Raw genomic sequence first — 21,339 nt, forward strand, 5'->3', positions numbered from 1 at the left:
CATCCAAAAATATGACCGAGGCTGTGAGAGATAGATAGAATCTTAAAGCATTAAATATAGACAAGATGTCTGAGAAGGAAATGGACAGAGGTAGCGCTGCGTCATACTCTTAGAGCATTTCTGGAGTGAGAAACAAAAAGCTCTGTCTTCACAATAAAATTGTGACTTACATAACCTGTTTTAGTGACTTCAACTCAGCACACACTTTTGTGTTAATGGTGTGATTGCTTGTGTTGCATTGGTTTAGAGTTGTTTTCTGCTTCAACAATGATACACCTCGACCTCCCCCCACCCTGCCCCCCACTTCCCACATAACACACATTTTTCATGAGGCTGGTATAACCACTAAAAAGTGATAATTTTTAGTATTTTAACTTAATTTAACTTAATGTTTAATTTCAGAAGCGCTGTTAAATTCTAACATTCCATTACAAAGACTTGCATGTTTTGGGATGTAACGTCAAGTGGTCAACTCTTTCTGCTCCACAGACACCATAACCCTCATATACCAGACTCCCCACTGGATCATGCATCTGTGTGTGCATCTAAATTAAAAATAAAAATAAAAATAAAAAAAGGTAGAAACAAGAACATCACCCAAACTGAGAGTAAGAAGGCACAAAGCAAGACAGGAGGAGGGAGCATGTGAGGAAGGGAGGGAACAGAGGTGGCTACTGACACTCTGCAGTACAGATCTGCTGAGAGAGCCAGAGCCGAGCTCCTCCATGGAAAACAGCCGCAGGGCTGCCACTGCAGATCAGAGGAAATCCCCAACCAGAAATATATGCTGCTCAAAAGATTTCTAGGAAGGAGACAAGACAAGAAGGGCGAGAAGAAAAGTGTGAATTGAGAAACAGGCTACGAAGGTGAGTAGAATTGAGGTTGTCTGCTGTTTGTTGTATGAACAGAACTTCCAGGGGATGAGGCTTTACTTTTAGAGTCTATTTAATAATTTATTATCTCCCTCATTTCCCTCAGAAAATAACTTTGCTCATTTAAAAGTTCCATATAATTTTGTCTTTTTTCAGTAGACATTTCAGGCTTGTTTGTGTTTTGGCAATTCTGGCACCACTTTTATATCAGTCTCTGAATTTCAACCCAGAATGTGTGTGTTTCCTTGAGGATGTGTTTCCTTGAATGAGAGCATCAAGTATCACTGTGCAAGTTAATCAATTCTCAGGTTTATCTGCTTGAAAAATGTATGCATGTGAGTGAAATACTAAACTACATCAGAATTCTGCAGGAAATTTGTCATTTCTGCTGCTGTTCACACAGAGTCTCAAAGGACCTGATGATGTAACGTCGTAAAACCTGCTGTGCCAGACTTTACTTAAGTGCCATATTTTACGTCGTAGGCGGGCAAGCCTATTTTTTTTATTTTTCTTTTGAACCATACTGGAGGAAACCTGCTCCATCTGCCCCTACCCCAAACCCAGAATGGCTGGCTGTACCAGCCGCTGCAGACAGGGGGTGCTCAAGTTAATCCAGTCCCTGCAGAGACTGGTCTCAGGAACCCTCACAAAAGGTAAAGTGGATTTTTACTGATGCGCTAATGCATTTGATGACTTTTTAATGTTGATTTGAATGGATATGGTTTGGTTTAATGAGTATGCTTAGCTGTGGTAGAGTGAGCATGGTCATGTTTGTAAGCAATTCTGTGTAAATAACATTCATATCAAACCACTTCTATCCATTCATACTTTTTTTAGGACATTTCACAAAGCATTATTTTCAAGAATTAATTTTATTTCCACAAGGAAAGATCTCAGTGGATACTCGTCTCAAGTCCCACTGGTGGTGTAACCCACTTAAAAGGTTGTAAACATATGGTCAAGGTCAAGATTTAGTCCCCACACCAGCAGTTGTGTAGCTCTTTCTTCAACATTCATGTCATATCATTCACCACATTTGCATAATGCTGGAAAAAAAAAGTTGTTTCAGCCCAAAATTGGAATTTTACGTAAGATACTTATGAGTGGGCAGTGACTTACCTGCAAGAGACAACAGCTATACCACTTTCAGTTAAAGAATCAGGGTGGACAATGGTAATTGCTACTTACAAAAAGGGAAATCAATTGGGTCCAAAAGCTTATTATCAACTATCATAAAGTGATCCATTAATTTCAGTCAAGTGGGTTGGAACAGGGAACGATTTAAACTCTACAGGAATATGACCCCAGATGACTGGAATCTACTGGTTAAAATAACAACAACAAACCTTCTCTGTGATATAAAATAAACCAGAGTGCAACAGCTGATATAAATCGATTTTGAACATCTAGATGTTCTAAAGCTTAAAAGTGCACAGATTTCCAAGAAACAAGTGAATAACTTTCATTAAACTAGGATCTAAAGTCACCTTGCAAAGCTTCCAAGTACAGGACTTTTTGACTTAACTGTTCTTATTTTGTCGTTGTGCTTATTTTGTTTATTATTATTAATAATAATAATAATAATAATAATAATAATAATAATAATAATAATAATAATAATAATAATATTACATGAAATTTACTAGATTCACAATAGAACTAACTTTATTTTAATATTACATAATAATAGAAGATAATAACGTAATATATTGCATAAATGTAAAAACATAAATATCCATGAATTAAACTGTGTGTGTGGAGTTAATATTCAACAACAGAGGCAATTATTTGTCTTGCCAGTGTAGTGCATTATAGGCCTAAATAAGACTTATTGCATGATCTATTGTATATCATCAAAAGCAGAACTGTGAGGTCAGGTAAGCAGCATCCCTGCAGTCGCCTTCGGCAACACTTGTGATGCACTCTAAAAGCTCTGGTTCACTTCTTTTTCATGACCTTTCTCATCCTTTTCAAGTTGAACATTACTTTAAAAAAGCAGGGTGAGTCACTGAGTCAGAGCTCTAGCTGAAAGTCACTTTGGACCTACAAACAACTTTTACCATCAGAATAATTTGTGACCTTTTTTGAATTATAAATTATAAATATGGACACAATAATGCATTTGTTCAGATTCCGCTAGCATTATTTGAGCACAGTCTGTAGGTGAAAATGTGTCAGATTTGTTTAATTTTGTTACATCCATCCATGTAACATCAGGTTAATCTTTGTGCCTCATGAAAAATTATTTGAGAATACTGCAAGGAACTGATTTCTTAAAAAGATGCAAACTTGACCAAGTACAAACACTGCCAAAGACTAAACTCTCTATTCTTCTTAGTTGTTGAGCTCTGAAATTTTCACACCTGCAATGCAAATACACATAATATCTGAAACTGAAACTGAGGTCGTGTTTTAAACTGAAAGCTTAGCCACGATTCTATTTTAAAAAATAATACAGCCTACTCATGGGTTGACAATCGAGGTCATGCAGTGCAGCTACATGTAAGGTCTATAAACAGAGGCCATTTAAAAACATGCATCTGCAGCAAGGAGCTATCACGTCTGCTTGGACTAAGTAATCTCCTGAAATGTAGTGTAAAAGAATTTAAAACAAAACCTCTTTTGAAGGATGATCCCTGTTGGTTTCTTCATTCTTCATTATAATCTGTTGGTAATCCTGTTTTTTTTTTTGTCAAGGGAGAGTTTCTGATGAAATGGAGCGTGAACTTTATCACACATACGTTCCCTTGATATTATGTCTCAGCTCATGTTTGCTGCCCGTCCACAAATACTCTTTTTGTGCTTCACTGATTGCAGCCTAGGTCTGACCTGTGCAGACGTGAGGTTAACATGTTTCTTTATCGAGCAGCATGAAGGCCCGTCTTCATTTAGCTTCATAATTAACTGTCATTGAGTTAATTAAGAGCCTGTAATCATAATAGTAAGATAAGAACTGTATGAAAGAAGACCATAAATTTGCCCCTCACTGGGAGTTTCATTTAAAGAACATCACTTTTTTATTAGATGATAATGTAGTTTGGATGTAAGTTTGAAGAAGTTAATTATGGCCTCCCAGTTTCTTATTGGGATATCTGACTTAGCTTGACCCAGATTTAATAAGTTAGTGTTAAGAAGGTGAAAAGGCTGAAACGAACACTTCTGTGTCATGCAGTTAAATCCAGAGGAAAAACTGAAAGATGTCTATGCTGTAATATTTTGGATTGGAGGGTTGGTCTGGCGGGAATGATTTTAAACTGTGAAGTACGGTGGCTGAGAAGTGCAAAACAAATTAAAATTTATAAAAACACATTTAAAAATTGAAAAACAAAATTACATTTTAAAAACCAATTCACACTATAAAAAACAAATTTCAATTTCAAAAACTTTTTAGGGAACATATTAAATATGTTAACTATACATATTAAAAACAAATTTGTATTTCAAGAAATATTTTTTACATTTTTAGGAAACAAATATACATTTTAGAATAAAAAAGATGAAATTAAGAAAACAAATTCCTGTTTGAGGAAACACATCAATATTTTAGGAAACACTTGTGAAAGAGACAATCTACAATTGGCAAAACACTTTTACAAATTTCGAAACATATTTTTAAAAAAAAGACAAAAAACATGGAAAAGGGGGGCTTAAACACCGGAAGTGGCACAATGATGATGTCATTTTGTAGTACTCACCAAATTTTGTAGGTTGACTATGAGGGAGAGGTCCGTAGCATAGTGGTTTAAATGTAGGATTATGGTGCAGATGTTTGTTCTTCACTGAGATCAGTTTCCAGCAGAACTGTGTTTTGTTTTTTGTTTTTTTTTTATAAACAAAGAAAATCAAACAAACAAAATATCAAACAACAAACAAAAAAGTCCTGTAATATCCGCCAATGCAAAAATAACACTTTTTTATGGTTGAAATGTTATATTTCAAAGTATTTCAATGACTACCTGACAAAGGAACACATCAAAGTTGTCAAAAATTGGTCTTACTTCCAAGTAAAGGCTTTGCATTATAAACTATTTACATTTAGGAGACATTCAGCTGCTTGATATTTATAGGATATTAGAAATGTTATGAGAACCCTTGTTACTAAGAAACAAATCTTGCTATGTGGACTTATGGCAAAAAAAAAAAAAAAAAAAAAAAATGTCTCCATGGCTCTATTTGCCTTCCAGATTTCTTCACAGAATGTGGAGATAATTATATCATGCATCACCTCTGCAGATCACAGCAGAGGACCAACAAAAACTACACACATATTTCCCTTAGAATCTTATATATACTGCTCACAGTATTTGTATGACTTTTTGGTATATGGACTGTAAATTCTGCAGTTCACCTTTAAAAATGGCCTACTTAAAAGTTCAGCAGCATGTATATTCATCTTCAGACCTTTAACCATTGCACACTTAGAGTGCCACAGTTGGGGAACAAAGGCTTATAATACCCCTCCGGCCTGAAGCTGACTTCACACACATTGGAATCATAGCTCCCAGTGGCTATTGCTTCACATTAACCTCTAAGAATGGTTTATTTATCATATAGACATTGCAAATTATTCAAAACCTAGTTTTCACCAAGTTTTCAAAGGGTGCTGAATTTACATAAATGTATTACCTTTCTAATCATATAGATGAAAATGATACTTGTGTTGAAATTAAAGAAGGCTTGACTATGTATGACACGTGAGAGGAAAATATAGGCTACACTGTCTTTATGAGTGAGTGTAAAAAGGTAAGAGTATTTCATCTAGGATCAAACCTGAGATTTTATTCATGATGCCACAGTATGAAGAATAAATAGATAATAACTACAGAGCATACAATGACTCTAAGTTATTGTGTCAGACTGAACAGGAACTGACCTCTGTACTGAAGAAACCTCTGTTCAGAGACACTTAAGAGTTGAGAGGCTTCTACAATTTTGTTCTTTCCACACTCAGTTTTTGGGTCCCCAGAAAAATCTCCAGTCCAGACCATAGACTGTATATAAAGAGATGGACGTAGCCTCTGTGACAACACCCATAGGTTTCTGAAGAGCTGAACTGAAGCTTGGTGGGCGGTTCCTACCGTCGCCATGTTGGGAGCGTCATGTGCGTCGTCTCACCCGGAAAATACAAATATGGGCAAAGAGGTGGAGCTGAGAGGGCAGCCGTGAACGTCATGGTGGATGATTGACATCGAGCGAACTCCGAGCTTTCTGTAGCTAAAAGCTAACCGAGCTAACGCCGAGATAATGGGAGCTAACCAGCTAACGGAGGTAAGCGGGCAAAAGCTAAGTCACATTGTTAACCGGCTAAAAACCGCGGTTGTTTTACGTTCCTCTTACTTGAAGAGCGAGGTCGGGTACCTGTCAATCAAAAGGACACGCCCCTAAATATGCCGAACTTCGAGATAAAATTACTTTTAAACAGGCGAGTTAGAAAAAAAAAGATCACTCCTCCCACAATTGTCATGGAGGTAAACCTGACCTATTAACCCAAAATGGATTTATGAACCAGGCTGTAAACATGTTTATTTCTACTGTGAAGTTGGCCTTTTTAACATGGGAGTCTATGGGGATTTGCTCTGTTTTGGAGCCCCTAGCGGATGAAGGGGGAACTGCAGTTTTATGCACTTCTGCATAGGCTTCACTTTTAACCGTCGGAGGTTGCCGCTTGGTACAGACCCAGCCTTCTTCATCCATTTGTCCAGTTTCTTTGAGTGGCTGACTCCCATACTGCCACAACATTTGACGTCTCCCTCTCAAACTTGTTAAATATACATTATGTAACATTTTCCTGAAGGGGGTCTACATTTCCTTAAAAAGTAGAAACTGCTCTGTCTGTGTTGGATCACAGTATGGGAGAGTGTTGCATTTCCAGTCTGTTTTTAGTTGAACACCCATATATTTGCTGTCCGCCTCTGCATCCACCTTATCTGCCAAAATGAAAAGAATTTTCAGTGTATTGTGAACATGCCAAGGCTGCACAGTGGCATGGTGGTTAGGACTGTAGCCTCACAGCAAGAAGGTTGCTGGTTTGATCCTCGGATGGGGTGAAGCTTGGGCAGTGGCCTTTCTGTGTGGAGTTTGCATGTTCTCCCTGTGCATGCGTGGGTTCTCTGCGGGTACTCCGGCTTCCTCCCACCATCCAAAGACATGCATGTTAGATTAATTGATAACTCTAAATTTCGTGAGTGTGAGTGGTTGTTTGTCTCTGTGTGGCACTGCGATGGACTGGTGACCTGTCCAGGGTGCACCCTGCCTTTTGCCCAAAGACTGCTGGGATAGGCTCCGGCGACCCTCCATTGGACTAAGCAGTTAAGGTAATGAATGAATGTTAAGATGCCAAATTAGTACATGGTGCATGAAATACAAGATGACTAAAGCAAAATAACTGAGTGCAAGCTAGAAGAATCAACACCATCACCAAAGAAAACAATAAAATATAAAGTGTAAAAAGAAGCATGGAAGGGAAGCACTGCAATTACTGTACAGCCCTACATACATCCATATAGTCTGTGTATGTCAGTAAATAAATTAGCACTTACTATGCTGGCAGTTCATGAAGCTGACCATGAACACCATCAGTTTGGCAATATTGCAAAGAACTGATAATAATTGAATCAAGAAATATGAGTCTAGTTATGTATAAATAACACTAGGAGTTACCATGGTTACAGTTAAGCCTTTGAGGTTTGTTTGTTTGTTGCATGCATATGTGTGTGTATGTGTGTGCACATGCATGTGTAAATACTGTATCAAGGGACATTTCAGTTAAGCTGGGGAAAATGTGGCAGTGATGTCATCAGTGAAACTGCCTGAGAGTCCAAACGGTTCTCTCCGATGTGAGAATGAAACGCTCGGGAGTGGTTGCCAGACAGCTAGAAGGTGAAGGGTGCGTCAGATATTTACAGATAATTTTTGGCTTTAAGACAGAATCAAGTTGTATAGATCTGCTCTGTGAGCTGTAATTTTTTTTTATCTATCATGCTTTTTTTTAATGATGAGTTAGAGGGTCTTTCTGTTCTCCTTTCATGTGAGAATTCTATGTAATACATGAAGCGGTAACTGCATCTGTTGATCACCTGTAGAAACGGAAAAGCACCTTTTTGTAGAGGTTCTTCTCTTTTACAAAAGACTTCTACAGATCTTGTCAGATTACCTGATGTGAATTCTAATCACTTTAAGATTCTGGACCTCATTTTGTTTACACTACAGGTCTGATGACTACTGCAAGTTTTTTGCTTTAACTTTATATGTATCTGTAACACCCTCCAGACTCGCTCTTTAGTGCACTGAAAAAGTGTGATATGGACAATGAGTGTTATGTCGAATGACTCCAGTAGTTGTGGGTATTTATAAACTCCGCCACTGAAGGTGTAATAGGAGCACAACATCCAGTTTAACATGTTCAATTTAGCTTAATACAACACACCCAGGAGTAAGGGAGCATAGCCAGTACATGTTTGTTTGTTTGTTTGTTTTTCCAAAACACACGTTTACTGACTATGTCATACTACAGCAAAGGTTCTTAAACCAACACAACTCACAGATGAAGAGAAGATATTGATTTTACAGCCCACTCTCAGTCCTATTGTGTGGGCTGATTCCCGTGGTTCATAAACTACCCTAATTATCATAAAAATTCATGATTATTGAACAATGTGGTTTATTCACTTTTTTTTTTTACTTCTGTTTCAATGTTCCACTTACTGTTTTTTTTATATTGGCACCTCAATTAATTGCCTAGTTTCAAGAAAAATATTGAGTTTTAAACACAGTAATTCACCATGTTAATCCAGCCGTTCTAATGTTAATGGTTTCACTTTGATAAACTGCTGTGCTGAAAGCTAACAACCAGATGCTACTTTTCAGTGACATGTTCATTTTCAGTAACTTGTGTAAATTGTCAAAGGTCCTGAAAAAAGAACAGTTACCAGATTTCATCATCATTCATGCCTAACATCGTCTTTATGAGCTATAAGATATAATTCAGCCAATCAACACCTTCTTTACATGTTTGTGGCAATGACTGAAGGCAAACACTGAGAAAGCAAACTCTCAAAGTTTCTCATTCAGTCGGATTTGCTGGAAAGAAAAGAAACAGTAATAAATGTAAATACCTCATCATTTGCATAATTCCACTTCACATCTTAGGAATTAAACAGCATATAGTATTTTTTTTCTTACCATTTCTGCTTGGAGCAACAATGACAGAAACAGCTCAGGAAACAGATTATAAATTGTATTTGTAGTATAACAAACCTGTTATACACATTTTTAATTTTATTTGTCGAATATTTTTGTTTTTTAATATCCACACAACGTTCTTCAATATGTGGTCTGATTATTTTGGAAACAAAAGTGAAGTGAGTTGAGTGAGTGAGTGAGTTGACCAGCACTTCATAAAACTCTTCCTTAGTCTAGTCTCCTCCTGAACACTCCCCCTTTCTCCTTTCACCTCTTCTCTCCTTTGTAGTGGTTGTTAAAGCAATGGATTGGAGCTGACAGTATGTCTCTGCTTTTAATTTTTTACATCACCTCACTACATACTTTTATGTAACCTCCCTCTCCAAGATTTATTTTTATCTTTTGCTCTTGCCTCCTCTGTGTGTGTGTGTGTGTGTTCCAATTCCACTTTAATCTTGGCAAGCAACATTGTTTTACAACTTGTCATTAACATACAAGTATTTGATGCCTGCAGTTAATGTGATGGTTGTGTTGTGTGTAATTGATGGAAATGCTCTTAATTTATTCTGCTATATTTATATACTGTTATGCTCTGTGGATTCTAGCTCATTGTGTATTTAATTGAGAGTCAAATGTGCTGCTGGTGGATCAGGAAATGTTGCATTCTGCTGACATCTTCTGTTCAATAAGTAATACTACAAAAATACAGAGAATTGAGACAGTATTTTGTTTAAAAGTATTAAAATACATAAATACCCCAGAAAATGGTGCAAATATGTCCATAAGATTTTCATATGGCCTTTTGCTGGCTAATTGAAATCAGGAAATCCTTAAGCCTGTTATGCTTGGACATGGTTGAAATGAGTTTTAAAGCTGCATAAAGGCTTGATGAACAGTTTTTTTCTTTTTCTTAATTATCTTCCTGTTCAGATTATACTTCAGCTTATTTTATTTTATTTATTTATTTTCACAAACAGGTCAATCCTTCTTTATGCCAGCCCATCATAGGACCAATCCAAAGAGATATTGAAACACTAATGTTTATGCTCATCCATGCATGTGGAGAACATGTGAGCTCCAAATGGAAAAGTATTCACTCAGACCGGGTGCTTGCTTTGTTGTATTTTTTCGACTATGAGAACAAACTTACTGTAAGTAAAACAGTTTTGAAGTTTACATGATGATTGCTCATTTTCTTGCCATTCCTGATACTTAAAGCTCTTCACTAACTAATATAGTAAACATCACCTTCATGATGAAAGGAGGGCCTTGTGATGGACTGGCGAGCTGTCCAGGGTGTACCCTGCCTTTCGCCCAAAGCCAGCTGGGTTAGACTCCAGCTTCCCCGCAACCCTTCATCAGACTAAGCAGTTAGGATAATGAATGAATAAATGATAAAAGGAGATCATACATGTGATATTTTGTCTCAAGTATTTTTTTGTACGTATGTTTACTCTCTGCTTGTAGTGGTGAGCTGCCTGTGGAGCTCCTGAATTTGAAAAAAATGATGAGAGATTATGATTCCAGACTGCAGTGCAGTGTCCTTGCTGCTCGATGCTGTGCAGCATGATGTGGTGCAAAATGACGGATCCAGATGGTAAACATCTGCCAAGGGAATAAGTTTGGGTCACTAATGACAATATAGTAAAATAGTAATTTGAATGCCTTATTCTCTATTTACCATCTACTATTGCTACTACTACTATTATTATCTACTGGAGCATTTGCACTGGTAGGAAATGCTGTTTAAACATCCATGATATCACTATAATGTTATGTCATGCATGGCTGCTTCTTTTCTAGGAATGTTTATGAATATTTGATTGAAATTTCAGTGAAATCCCTGCATGATACTGTAACTGCTGATCTGTAAAGGTAAAATATTTTTTTCTCCAGGCAAATTTTGCATGAAGAAATGCAAAAGAGAAAAAAAGTACCCCTGGGAAAGTATTTAAGATCCAGCTTGAGAAGAATGTATACTTGTCTAAATTATGTATGAAATTATGTTTAATTTATCATTGCGGGTTGAATTCTTACCTCAGTTCCACCAGGGTGAGGACAGGTCTGGTCTTGACAAGTCACCCCTGCATACATGGACTACCGAAATTAAAAAGCAATATTTCGGTTTGTGCCATCTTTGGATATTTAAATAATGTAAACAAGCAAATCACAGCCATTTTTTTTTTTAGTTACTAAATAAATGCTTATTTAATAGATGAATAGACCCTAGGCTTATCAGTTTGCAAAGTAATAGAGAACTGGTGTGTTTTACAGTTTTAGTGCCTCTTTACTTCTTTGAGATGCTCTTTCAGGTTCAACTCAGACATAGTAGAGTGCAATTTTCAAGAAACAAGAAACTCAAAACAATGTAGAAAAAAAAAACTGCATGGCATGAATTTTTTACCGCCTTAAAGAGGCTTTCTGAAGCCTCCACATATACACACCCACACATATGCACAAAAGGAACATTTCATTTTTGGAAAAAAGTGATTGGCGTATTTAAAAAGGAAAAAGAAAATCCACTATTCTTGTGTTCCATTGCTCCACATGTACCACACACAAACCAAAGCAACCCCTTTTTAATATCTCTCCAAAGAGTTTGAATTATAGCAGCTGTGAAAGGCTCCATTCCCAGAGTAGATGGAGGTAAAGTTAGCGATAAACTCTACAAGCACTTATGATCCTTTTTTGCATCCAGTAACTCTGATTCTGTCTGATTTTAATGCTTAGTGTTTGGATTAAAATAAGCATTTCTTTCCTTTCCCCATTGCACAGAGCTTATTTGATATAAAGCCATTGACATTAAGCACTAATGTTGTTTTGTTCCACAATTTAAAAAAGATTGCTAATGCTAAACCTTGGATAAAGTTTATTGTCTCCCTGCATAAAGCGAATGTCTACCCATAATGCTGCAGTGAGCTAACAGAAGCACAGACACATAAAATGCAGCCTTCACAGCTGACATATCTACATGCTCATTATGGTTAACACTGTGCTTCAGGCGCCAATGTGCCAATTTGAACTTGTGTTGAACAGAAGTACTCATTAACCTCCTCCTTGTGCAATGTAATGATTAAGATAAGAAAATGGAAATAGATAAGTTTAATATAAAAAGGCATCAGTATCAGCTTTGAGTAGGTGATCTTGACCTGCCAACTCTCTCATTTCAGTATCAGCAAGTGCATGACTCCACCAGAACACAAGGGCATGAGGAGGCAGAGAGCCTGAAAGAGGGAGAAAGGCTGACAGATGAGTAAAGTGAAGCACAGAACGGAGGGAGTGGCGCAGAAAGGCAGGAGCTGATCATGTGTGTGTGTGTTTGGTGAGAGGAGTGAAGGGGGGGGGTCAGAAATTCAAGAGAGTCCGACAAAGAAGAGAGCCGTCTTCCAGTGATAGATCTGAAACCCAGCGAGAAGACGCAAGAGGGGCAAAACCCCTTTTAGACAGAGCTGTGGAGAAAGAATACAGGCAGGACCACAGGCTGAGAAAATCGGGAATTAAGCAGCGAACTGCTACTCTGTGGGCTGTTTGAGCAGTGTGGTTTCCACGGTGACAACATGGGTGCAGTGGTGGGCACTTTGACCATGCAAACAAAGCAAAGGAGACCGTCAAGAGGTATGTCAACATTGGTCAGAAAGAGATGGAGAGAGGACAAAAGAGCAACAGAAAACTGCTGGAGCAGAGACATGAAAACCTGAATTTAGCAACTGAAGATGCATTAAGATGCCTTAGACTAACTCTAATGCATAATGTGTTTGTTTATGTTGCTCGATGTTTTTGTTGTATTTCAGCATGGTGATGTTTGGTCAAAGTAGTTAGCCAGGGAACACCGAAGGAGGGCAGGATAATGTACTTCCTAAAGTCATGTACATATAAACAAATGGTAATAATATATGTATAAAGCATTTAAACCAGATGCATTGATTTTCAGAAGGGAAAAGATGTGAAACAAATGTTTTGTTTTTCTTTTGTTTGTTTGTTTTGTTTTGATTTTCTTTCATTTAGAAAAAGAAAGAATTCAGATTCACCCAAAGAAGTACAGCAAAGCTGCAATTAAAGTCTTATATCAATGTTGAGTTGTGAGCTATGACATATTCACTATGGTAATGATGGAAAGATCACAAGACTCCAGGATGTCCTTGAAAATCACAGCCTCCGACTCAGATTATGGTGTGTGTCCTGGTCGCATGTGTGACTGTATGTGTGAGGGAGTAAAAGAAAAAAAACGTGCAGCAAACAAGGGTTTATCCAAGAGCGTGTGAATTAACAGGCAGCTCACATATCATACCTCTCCCTGGCCTTATGCTTGAGAAACCAGTTGTCATGGAGACTGGGTTGTAGTGGCATGAAAAAAAAAAGCAAGATAGGAAACACACTCCGCCAGAGTGAACGGTGGATTTATAGGCGCATGAAATAGAGATTAAAAAAGAAAGCAGAACTGCTATCATTACCTGACCTAAAATGCAAGAGCCCATTAGAAGAGGGTGATGCTTTGTAGTAGTTTTCACAAAGGAAACAATGCAATCACTTGTCCTATTTAAGGTTTTAACTGAACAGGAGTTTTTTTTTTTTTTTTTTTTTTTTAAGTGTTTTACAATCTCAGCTATTCAGGATTTCAAAAGATAAGATTAAAAATTTGATCCCGAAAGGAAAAAAAAAAAAACATTAGATTAGAGAAGCATAAAAAAAAAAAAATGTTATAGGCTTCTGTTTATCTCAACGACCACCAATGTAACCACTCTACTTTTTATCAGTATGGCGGATACATCTGTGGCATCTAGTTTGCCAGGAATTGCAATGCAAGTTTGAAGAAGAAAAAAAAAATTGCACAGATGACAGTCACTGAATAAATTAAGGAACTGAATAGAACTTCTACTCTTGTTTAATTTAACTTCTATTTTACCAGGCAGATGCTTGAGATCAAATGATCTCTTTTACGAGCACATGGCATCAGTAACTCACTAAAGTGAGAGGAAAAAAATTCTTATCTTAATTAAAGCAGGTTTGAATTCAATACTTTTGCCATGCTAACTCTTGCAACAGCACAGTTAAACCTCCAGAATGGATTTCTGAACTAAGCATGCAGGGCTGTGGAACCTGAATGCAGGGCTGTGAACTTAATGCTTCTCAGTAAATTGTGAAAGGAAAGGAGATTAAAAAGGTTGATCTGGGAGAGCGAACTCATTTAAGGCAAATCCCTGCTTTTGTAATCTTGCCTTACAGATTGTATGTTGGGTGAAAATGTGCCAATTTGTTCAGATGTCTCCGGTCCTTGGCTTGAAGTTGTCCTATCATGATTGTTGAATTTAGTTTTGCTCGAAGATTGGAGCAAAATTTGTTCAGCAAAATGCTTTCATGTCCATCCAGTAAATTTTATGGTACTGATAGCAAAAAGATTAATGACCTAAAGAAAACAGCTATTTCTGTTAGAGTTTCTGTTAGTTACAACTCGTTGACCTAGTGACATACTAAAGCCATGAAAGACAGAAAGTTGCAAAGACACCAGAGGAAATCTTGTTTAAATACAAGACATAATCCCTTAAGCACTGGGTTTAGGAAGAGCTGGTCGGGTGATTATTTTACATTCTGTGCTTTTTTTTTTTTTTTTACACATTCAAGGCAGGCTGTTTAAGCTTGATTTTTCTCTCTTAATGTTATAAACACTCTAACTGAAGAAGTTTGAAATGTGTCATGCCTTAAGTCAGCATTATCCTGAGGCACACATTTCTTTTTCTTTCTTTCCTTTTTCCCTTTGTTTTTTTTCTTTTATGAAAAAGAAATAGATGAATATATAAATGGTAAAAAAAATTTCCAATATCCCAGTGTTTCTTAGTGCTGATCATCAGGCACCGCTGCCCTGCATGCTTTAGAGGTATCGCTAGTTTAACACATCTGAACACATCAAAAGAATGGCTCATTAGAAGGCTTGCATAGAACTTTTGGAGCATTTCAATTAATCTGCCTCAGATGTGCTGGAGGTGGTGAGAACTAAAACAAGGCGATGGTCCCTGAGGACTGAGAAATGCTGCCATAACCCATGGCAAATAATCTTTCAAAAAATTCTTGGATCCAGAAATTGATTGAAATTACCGCCAAAATGGGATCAGTTGTTCCATATTTCTGACTAGTTTAATGAAAATCCATCCATAACTTCTTGAGTTCTGCTGCTACCAGACAGACAGACAGACACTGCTGCCAAAAAACATGACTCCCACCTTGGCAGAGGTAATGATAATTTGATTTAACATATTTTGGAGACTGGATGGGGCTTGGTGTTAGTTAGATACATTATCAATTGAGACATCCTGGTTTAATCATCTCTACCGTACTCGGAAACTCATCTATACTTAGCATTTCAAGCTTTTAGCCTATTATGGGGAAAATGGCTCACATAAAGCTCAAACTTTTATGCTGTCAGATCACAAATCACAAATAAGAACAAAATATAATCACATCCAATCATGTCCATCAGCTATAATGCATGACTACTTTACATTTAGTGATAAGTGATAACATACTTGCAAAAGGTTGATATTTACAGCGTATATCATAGGTGCTGTCAGTCTTCTTATCAAAATCATCTTAAACCATATCGTGTGGAGGGGATGAAGGACATGTGAACATGCTAAAATGAAAACAAAGAATGCTTTTTGTTTGTTTGTTTTTATGAGTATTTGCATCCACAAACTAAGCAGCTTAGTTACAACCTGTTTTGTGCTAACCTGATGACACTGACTTGCTTCTTTTCCCCACACATTGACACCGTGATGATGATTACACTTGTGAAGTGTGAGCAGGGTTGTGGAGAAGCATGTGCTGTCATTCTGAAACCCCTCCAGGGGTTTCCACTGACATCATGACAGAACTGATACCCACCTCTAATTATCTCCATCATGTCATCACATAAGACTTTCATCCTAACAGGTGCTGATGATGGTTTATGTGCGAAGCAGCTGTTGCACCATTTATAACAAAGTTGTTGTTTGTTTATGGGAAGTGGTAATATCAGTGCAAATTCTGCCCCATCTTTTTCATGTAAAATTAAACAGTATAGTTTTGTCACCTTGTGAGATTGTTATTGGCAGTAAGGGTTTTAAATTTCCCATTGCTGGTCATTCTTCTTTATAGCTTAATGTTACTGTTCATTGAATCTCTTTACACTGTGCTTTTTGCCTCCAATTCCTCTCCTTCCAATCCTTTATGCTTCAGCCCCCTTTAATCAACACATCTTACCGTTTCCTTTTAGCACCCTCAGTTAGCTTCGTCTGTTGGATTTGCAGGAAACCAAAGTCCCCTGACAGAAATCACAAAGGTGGTGCAATGCCGTTGTTCTTTTCTTGTTGTGTGGCAAGACACTTTAAGTCACTTTTAAAATTAAGGTGCAAATTATCTTTGATTACCTTTTTTTAATCAGTACATCCAGTATACCCACCACTGCACACATTTATCATGGCGGTCTATCTCCATGACAACAAGAGGCTGTGGGGATGGCAACTAGAGCTCAGGGGAATATTCAAGGGAGATTGAGTGGAACTGTAATACACAAGCTTGTATTTTAAGATGAGAACTGACACCACAGTATTGCCTCGACAATGTTAGATCCATGTAAACGTGCACAGCTGCAACTGATGCTCTGACATGACAAACATTTTGCTGGAAACAAAGGAATCAAAATGAACATGATTGTTTATGGGAAGCAGTTTTTCTTGTTTAAAAAAATAAAGCTCTAGGTTTTAATGATGTTTATTCTAATTAGAAAATGCTAAACTTTGATCACAGATGTAGTTTCCATAATTCATTTCTATCATTCAAATAGCAAGAAGATGATCAGACTGCTGTACAACTTCCTTTTAAATTTGAATATCTGAATTAATTTACAAGAAGCCTTTAGAAAAATGAATAAATAGATAAATAAAAGGGAAAAATTAGGACAAAATGACAAGAAGAAAAAAATGGAATAAATTAAACTACAATAAAATAGAAAATAAATTAATGGTGAAAAAATAAATAAATAAATGAATAAATAAATAATATGAAAATAAAGAGAAATTTAACTTTACAAAAAAAAGAAAAGAGTGGATAATTGCAAATTTTTGTTGTAAACAACACATGAATCTATAACATAAATGTAAAGCAGTAGTAATAAAAATACCCAAAATGACAACAACACCATTATATAACCCATCCTGCATCCTTCAAATTTCATTTCATCTCCATTTTCTCTGAGGGTCTGCCTGTGGGTGTTTTCTTCTGGATATTTGCGTCTGTTTGTGAACTCATTGGTGTGTAGATTGTGCCCGCTACCGGATGTTTGGCTGTTAGCACTGACCTGTATGACTGTGACATAGACAAACACTCGCCCACAGCGGAGGCATCTCCTCACATCATTAACCACCATCCATCTCCACAGCCCCCGATACTGAGCCCCATGTTGCCATTAATAAAAGGCTTTAAGCACCTCTGGGGGCAGCTTCATTTCTCAAATGCACAGAGCTCATCTCAAATTCTTCTTTTTCTCTTTATCCTCATCCTTGACTTTCTTTTTCCTCTCCTTCACTTCACTCTGTGAACATTCTTTTATGCTGTCTAATCAGATTTTTGTTGTTTCCTGCCGACTTCACATTCTCATGCTTCGCTGAGTTGTCATTTCCTGTGTCTTACGCTTTTCATCTTCTTAAAGACTTGAAAAAGCCCGTGTTAAACAAGAAGAGTAGAAACCTTGAGCAGAATATTTCTGTGTCTTTCTTTTAGACAAAACAGATGATGAGCTTGAAATGACCATGGTGTGTCACAGGCCCGAAGGTCTCGACCAACTGGAAGCCCAAACAAACTTCAGCAAACAAGAGTTGCAGATCCTCTACCGTGGATTTAAAAATGTAACTATGCACTTTCTGAATCTGTAGCCTGATTACTTTGGCACACCACATAACAGCACGGTTCTCATAAATCCATTTGACAAACAGGGAGGAAACCAACATTAATAGACCATGTTGTTCCCACAGGAATGTCCCAGTGGTGTTGTAAATGAGGAGACATTTAAACACATTTATGCACAGTTCTTCCCTCATGGAGGTAAAGCACACTGTTTTCTTCTCTCTTTCACTGCTTGGTGATTCATTTTCTCAATTGTTGATGCTACATGTTCATTTTGTTGTTGTTTCTGCAGATGCGAGCACATATGCACATTATCTTTTCAATGCATTTGACACTACAAACAATGGCTCCATCAAGTTTAAGGTAATAGTTGATGAAACATATGAGTATTTTCTTTTCTTTCTCACCCATTTTTGCTGATGTTAAGCTATTATTGTTGACAGGACTTTGTGATGGGGTTGTCTATTCTGCTGAGGGGCACACTGAGGGAAAAGCTTGAGTGGACATTTCACCTTTATGATATCAACAGAGATGGATACATAAACAGAGAGGTGAGACTATACTGTTGCAATATGAGATGTGTTACTATTGCAACTTCTTTCTTTGTTTCACCACTAAAATCTACTTATTTTCATACAGGAAATGACAGAGATTGTGAGGGCCATTTATGACATGATGGGCAAGTACACCTACCCTGCAATAAAGGGAGATGTCCCGCAGCAGCATGTGGATGCTTTTTTCCAGGTTAATTTTTATAATCATTTATATCAATCTCAATATACTTACTGTGTTATATAAGTTGTGAAGTTGGTTTCACTTCTGTGTGTTTGCGTACAATCAAATTTGCCTATAGACATGCAGAATATGCGCAAAACTTTCATAGTTCTCCCAACTTTTGGTATCTTTCTGTAAAAAACAGTCAAGTTTATATTTCGATGTGCTACTTTTTGTATCAAAAATATTTATAAATAAAAGTTGATTTGATTTGATAAGTTCATACAAGTGAAGCTAATCTTATATGTTACTATAAAACAATTTTCCACTAAAGATGCACTTAATCACAGAATTTCTTCAGTCAGAGAGCTAAAATGTGTCAGAAACTCTGGAAAGCGGCTCATTAAGGCTGTGTCAACATGCTGTGTCTGGGTCACATATAATATTTCATTCCTGGTTCTATTAACTCTTAATTCAAGTAATTAAAGTGCCACTGAACTTTGTCAGGTTGGCCCAGTAAGGGCGCCCCCTAGAGGTGGCATATTTGGCATCCATCTAGCTTGAGATTTCTCCAGTCAGTAAAAGTCAGGCTGATGACTCTTGTGTTATCTCATATGCTGTTTCTTTATCTCTTTCTTTACTTATCTTCTTTTGATAATGCACTCTAGCATTTTTTTTTCTTTTTTTCGTGGTGGTGGTCCGGGGGGGGGGGGTTGCACATTGCATGGCTGCACATAAATCACTGAATAATTTCCCTCCTGTCTGTGTATAATGGGGAGTGGGCCAGTTAAGTGGCCAGGTTGAGTTATAGCTGCCTATTGTCATAGCTCAATTCATCTGTGCAAGTGATTTCAATTAGTATTGTAAACTTTCTGTGAATGTGTCCAGGACAACCGAGCTGTAACAGTGTGACCTTTTGATTTTTCTCACAGAAAATGGATAAGAATAAAGATGGAGTGGTGACTTTGGAAGAATTTGTAATTGTCTGTCAAGAGGTAAGCATATCTGTTTAGGCCTTCCTAAAAATAGAGCATTAAATATCTGCAGCTTATCCAGAACGTTGCTGCTAAAGCTTTATCAAGGAAGAGACCTGAACACATCACACTGGTTTTAAAATCTTTACAATGGCTTCTAGTCAGTCACAGAATAACCTAGATTTTAAAACCCTGCTGATGGTTTTCAAATCCCAGAATGCTTTAAGCCCAGAATACATCTGTGAAATGTTCAAAGAATATGAACTTAGCAGAGCTAAGACCCAAAGACTCTGGTCAGTTCGCCCAGACCAGAGGACAGACTAAACATAGAGAAACAGCATTTGACTGTTATGCTGCAAATAAGTAAAACAAACTATCAGTAAAGATTAAACTTTCACAAAATGTAGACACTTTTAAATCCAGGTTAAAAACATTTCCTTTCTTATATGCAGATGCATTAAATCTGCACGGTAACTTTTAAACCTTCCCTTACTTTAAATCATTTTAGCTTCATTTATTATTTTATTGGCATTTTTGCAGTTTGTTTCCCCGTTAATGCTTTCTTTACACCATCTGTAATGCTATTAATGTTTTACACAAAGCACTTAGAACTGTCTTGTACATGAAATGTGTTATACAATTAAACTCACCCTTGCCTTGCCCTTTCCATATTTTATACAAGCTTTAAAACAAGGAATTTATCATTAAAGCAATTTTTCACTTATACAGTTCCAGTTAAAGGTTTAAACACAAAGTGGTGCTTAATGTGTTTTGTCTGTGGGATCTCAAACATAACCTTATTTTCAGCTGCACTGTGTCACTGTGCATTTAAATTGATGTCCAATGTTGTTGTAACAGCTGCTTGGACACAGCTGTTTTGGTGAGAGGTAATATACTGTGATGGACCCCTGAAAGTTGTCCATGATTCTGATTAGAGTCATGATTAGAGTCAGGTGTTTATCTGCTCTTGTGGGAAAAAAATTGTAAAGCTCTATGTTATATTTTTCCAGCAATCTTCCCTGATAGGATCCTCAGCACACCTACTCACTTAAGCAGCTGCTATACAGGCCTGCCTATCAATCCCAGCAACTAGTCATGCAGCACAGCTGACAGTAAAATGCATCACTCTACCTTCATCACCTGTTTCTCCCTCCCCAGGATGAGACCATGATGAGATCCATGCAGCTGTTTGAAAACGTCATGTAGGACAAGTGGAAATGAAAGAGACAAAGACATGGGAAATGAGAGGGCTTGGTGTGAGCGTGTGTCTGTGTGTGTGGGGGTGCATGTGTGCAGTACCTCGAGTCTCTTCTCCTCCTCTTTCCCGTTCTGTCCAGCTGAGATCTGGATGCAACCAGAATCTCCTACGACGACACAAAGGAAGGGATTGGAGTGGAATGCTTTTATCCTTCCTGACAAGTTTTGCCGTGCAGCATCATCAAAGTGACTGAAGTGACATGCTTAGACGTTAAGGCATCACTTTTAGCCCCTGTTGTGAAGATTGGTCTTTTAAAGATATAGATGCTCCTACATCTCAAGCTGCTCCTGTCCTTTAAAAAAAAAAAAAAGTAAAACTATTTATTTTTGAGCCATGTCTTTTTTTTTAATTTTGCTAGACATTAACTGCATGTGAAAGAGCCTTTTCATCTGATATTTGCTAGATTCATTATGAGAATTTAGCCAAAAGGAAATGTGTACTTATTGTGTCCTGCATCTTGTTGTTG

The 21,339-nt window shown here is 37.3% G+C and overlaps 1 protein-coding gene across 2 annotated transcripts; it reads left to right on the forward strand.

The window, feature by feature from the left end:
- Positions 1–1,437: 1,437 nt before the first annotated feature.
- Positions 1,438–20,821, forward strand: kcnip1b (Kv channel interacting protein 1 b; the record flags this gene model as incomplete). Of its 2 annotated transcripts, none has more annotated exons than XM_079247116.1 (8): positions 1,438–1,525; positions 17,805–17,929; positions 18,056–18,125; positions 18,220–18,290; positions 18,371–18,478; positions 18,567–18,671; positions 19,574–19,636; positions 20,774–20,821. In XM_079247116.1, 8 exons carry the CDS (start codon positions 1,438–1,440, stop codon positions 20,819–20,821), a joined length of 678 nt encoding a protein of 225 aa, XP_079103242.1. The 2 variants fall into 2 exon arrangements, with proteins under 2 accessions (XP_079103242.1, XP_079103243.1); XM_079247117.1 differs by lacking the exon at positions 1,438–1,525 and adding an exon at positions 12,599–12,668.
- Between the last annotated feature and the right edge of the window lie 518 nt (positions 20,822–21,339).

The sequence above is a fragment of the Telmatherina bonti genome, assembly GCF_933228915.1.
Source record: "Telmatherina bonti genome assembly, chromosome: 10".
NCBI lineage: Eukaryota > Metazoa > Chordata > Actinopteri > Atheriniformes > Telmatherinidae > Telmatherina > Telmatherina bonti.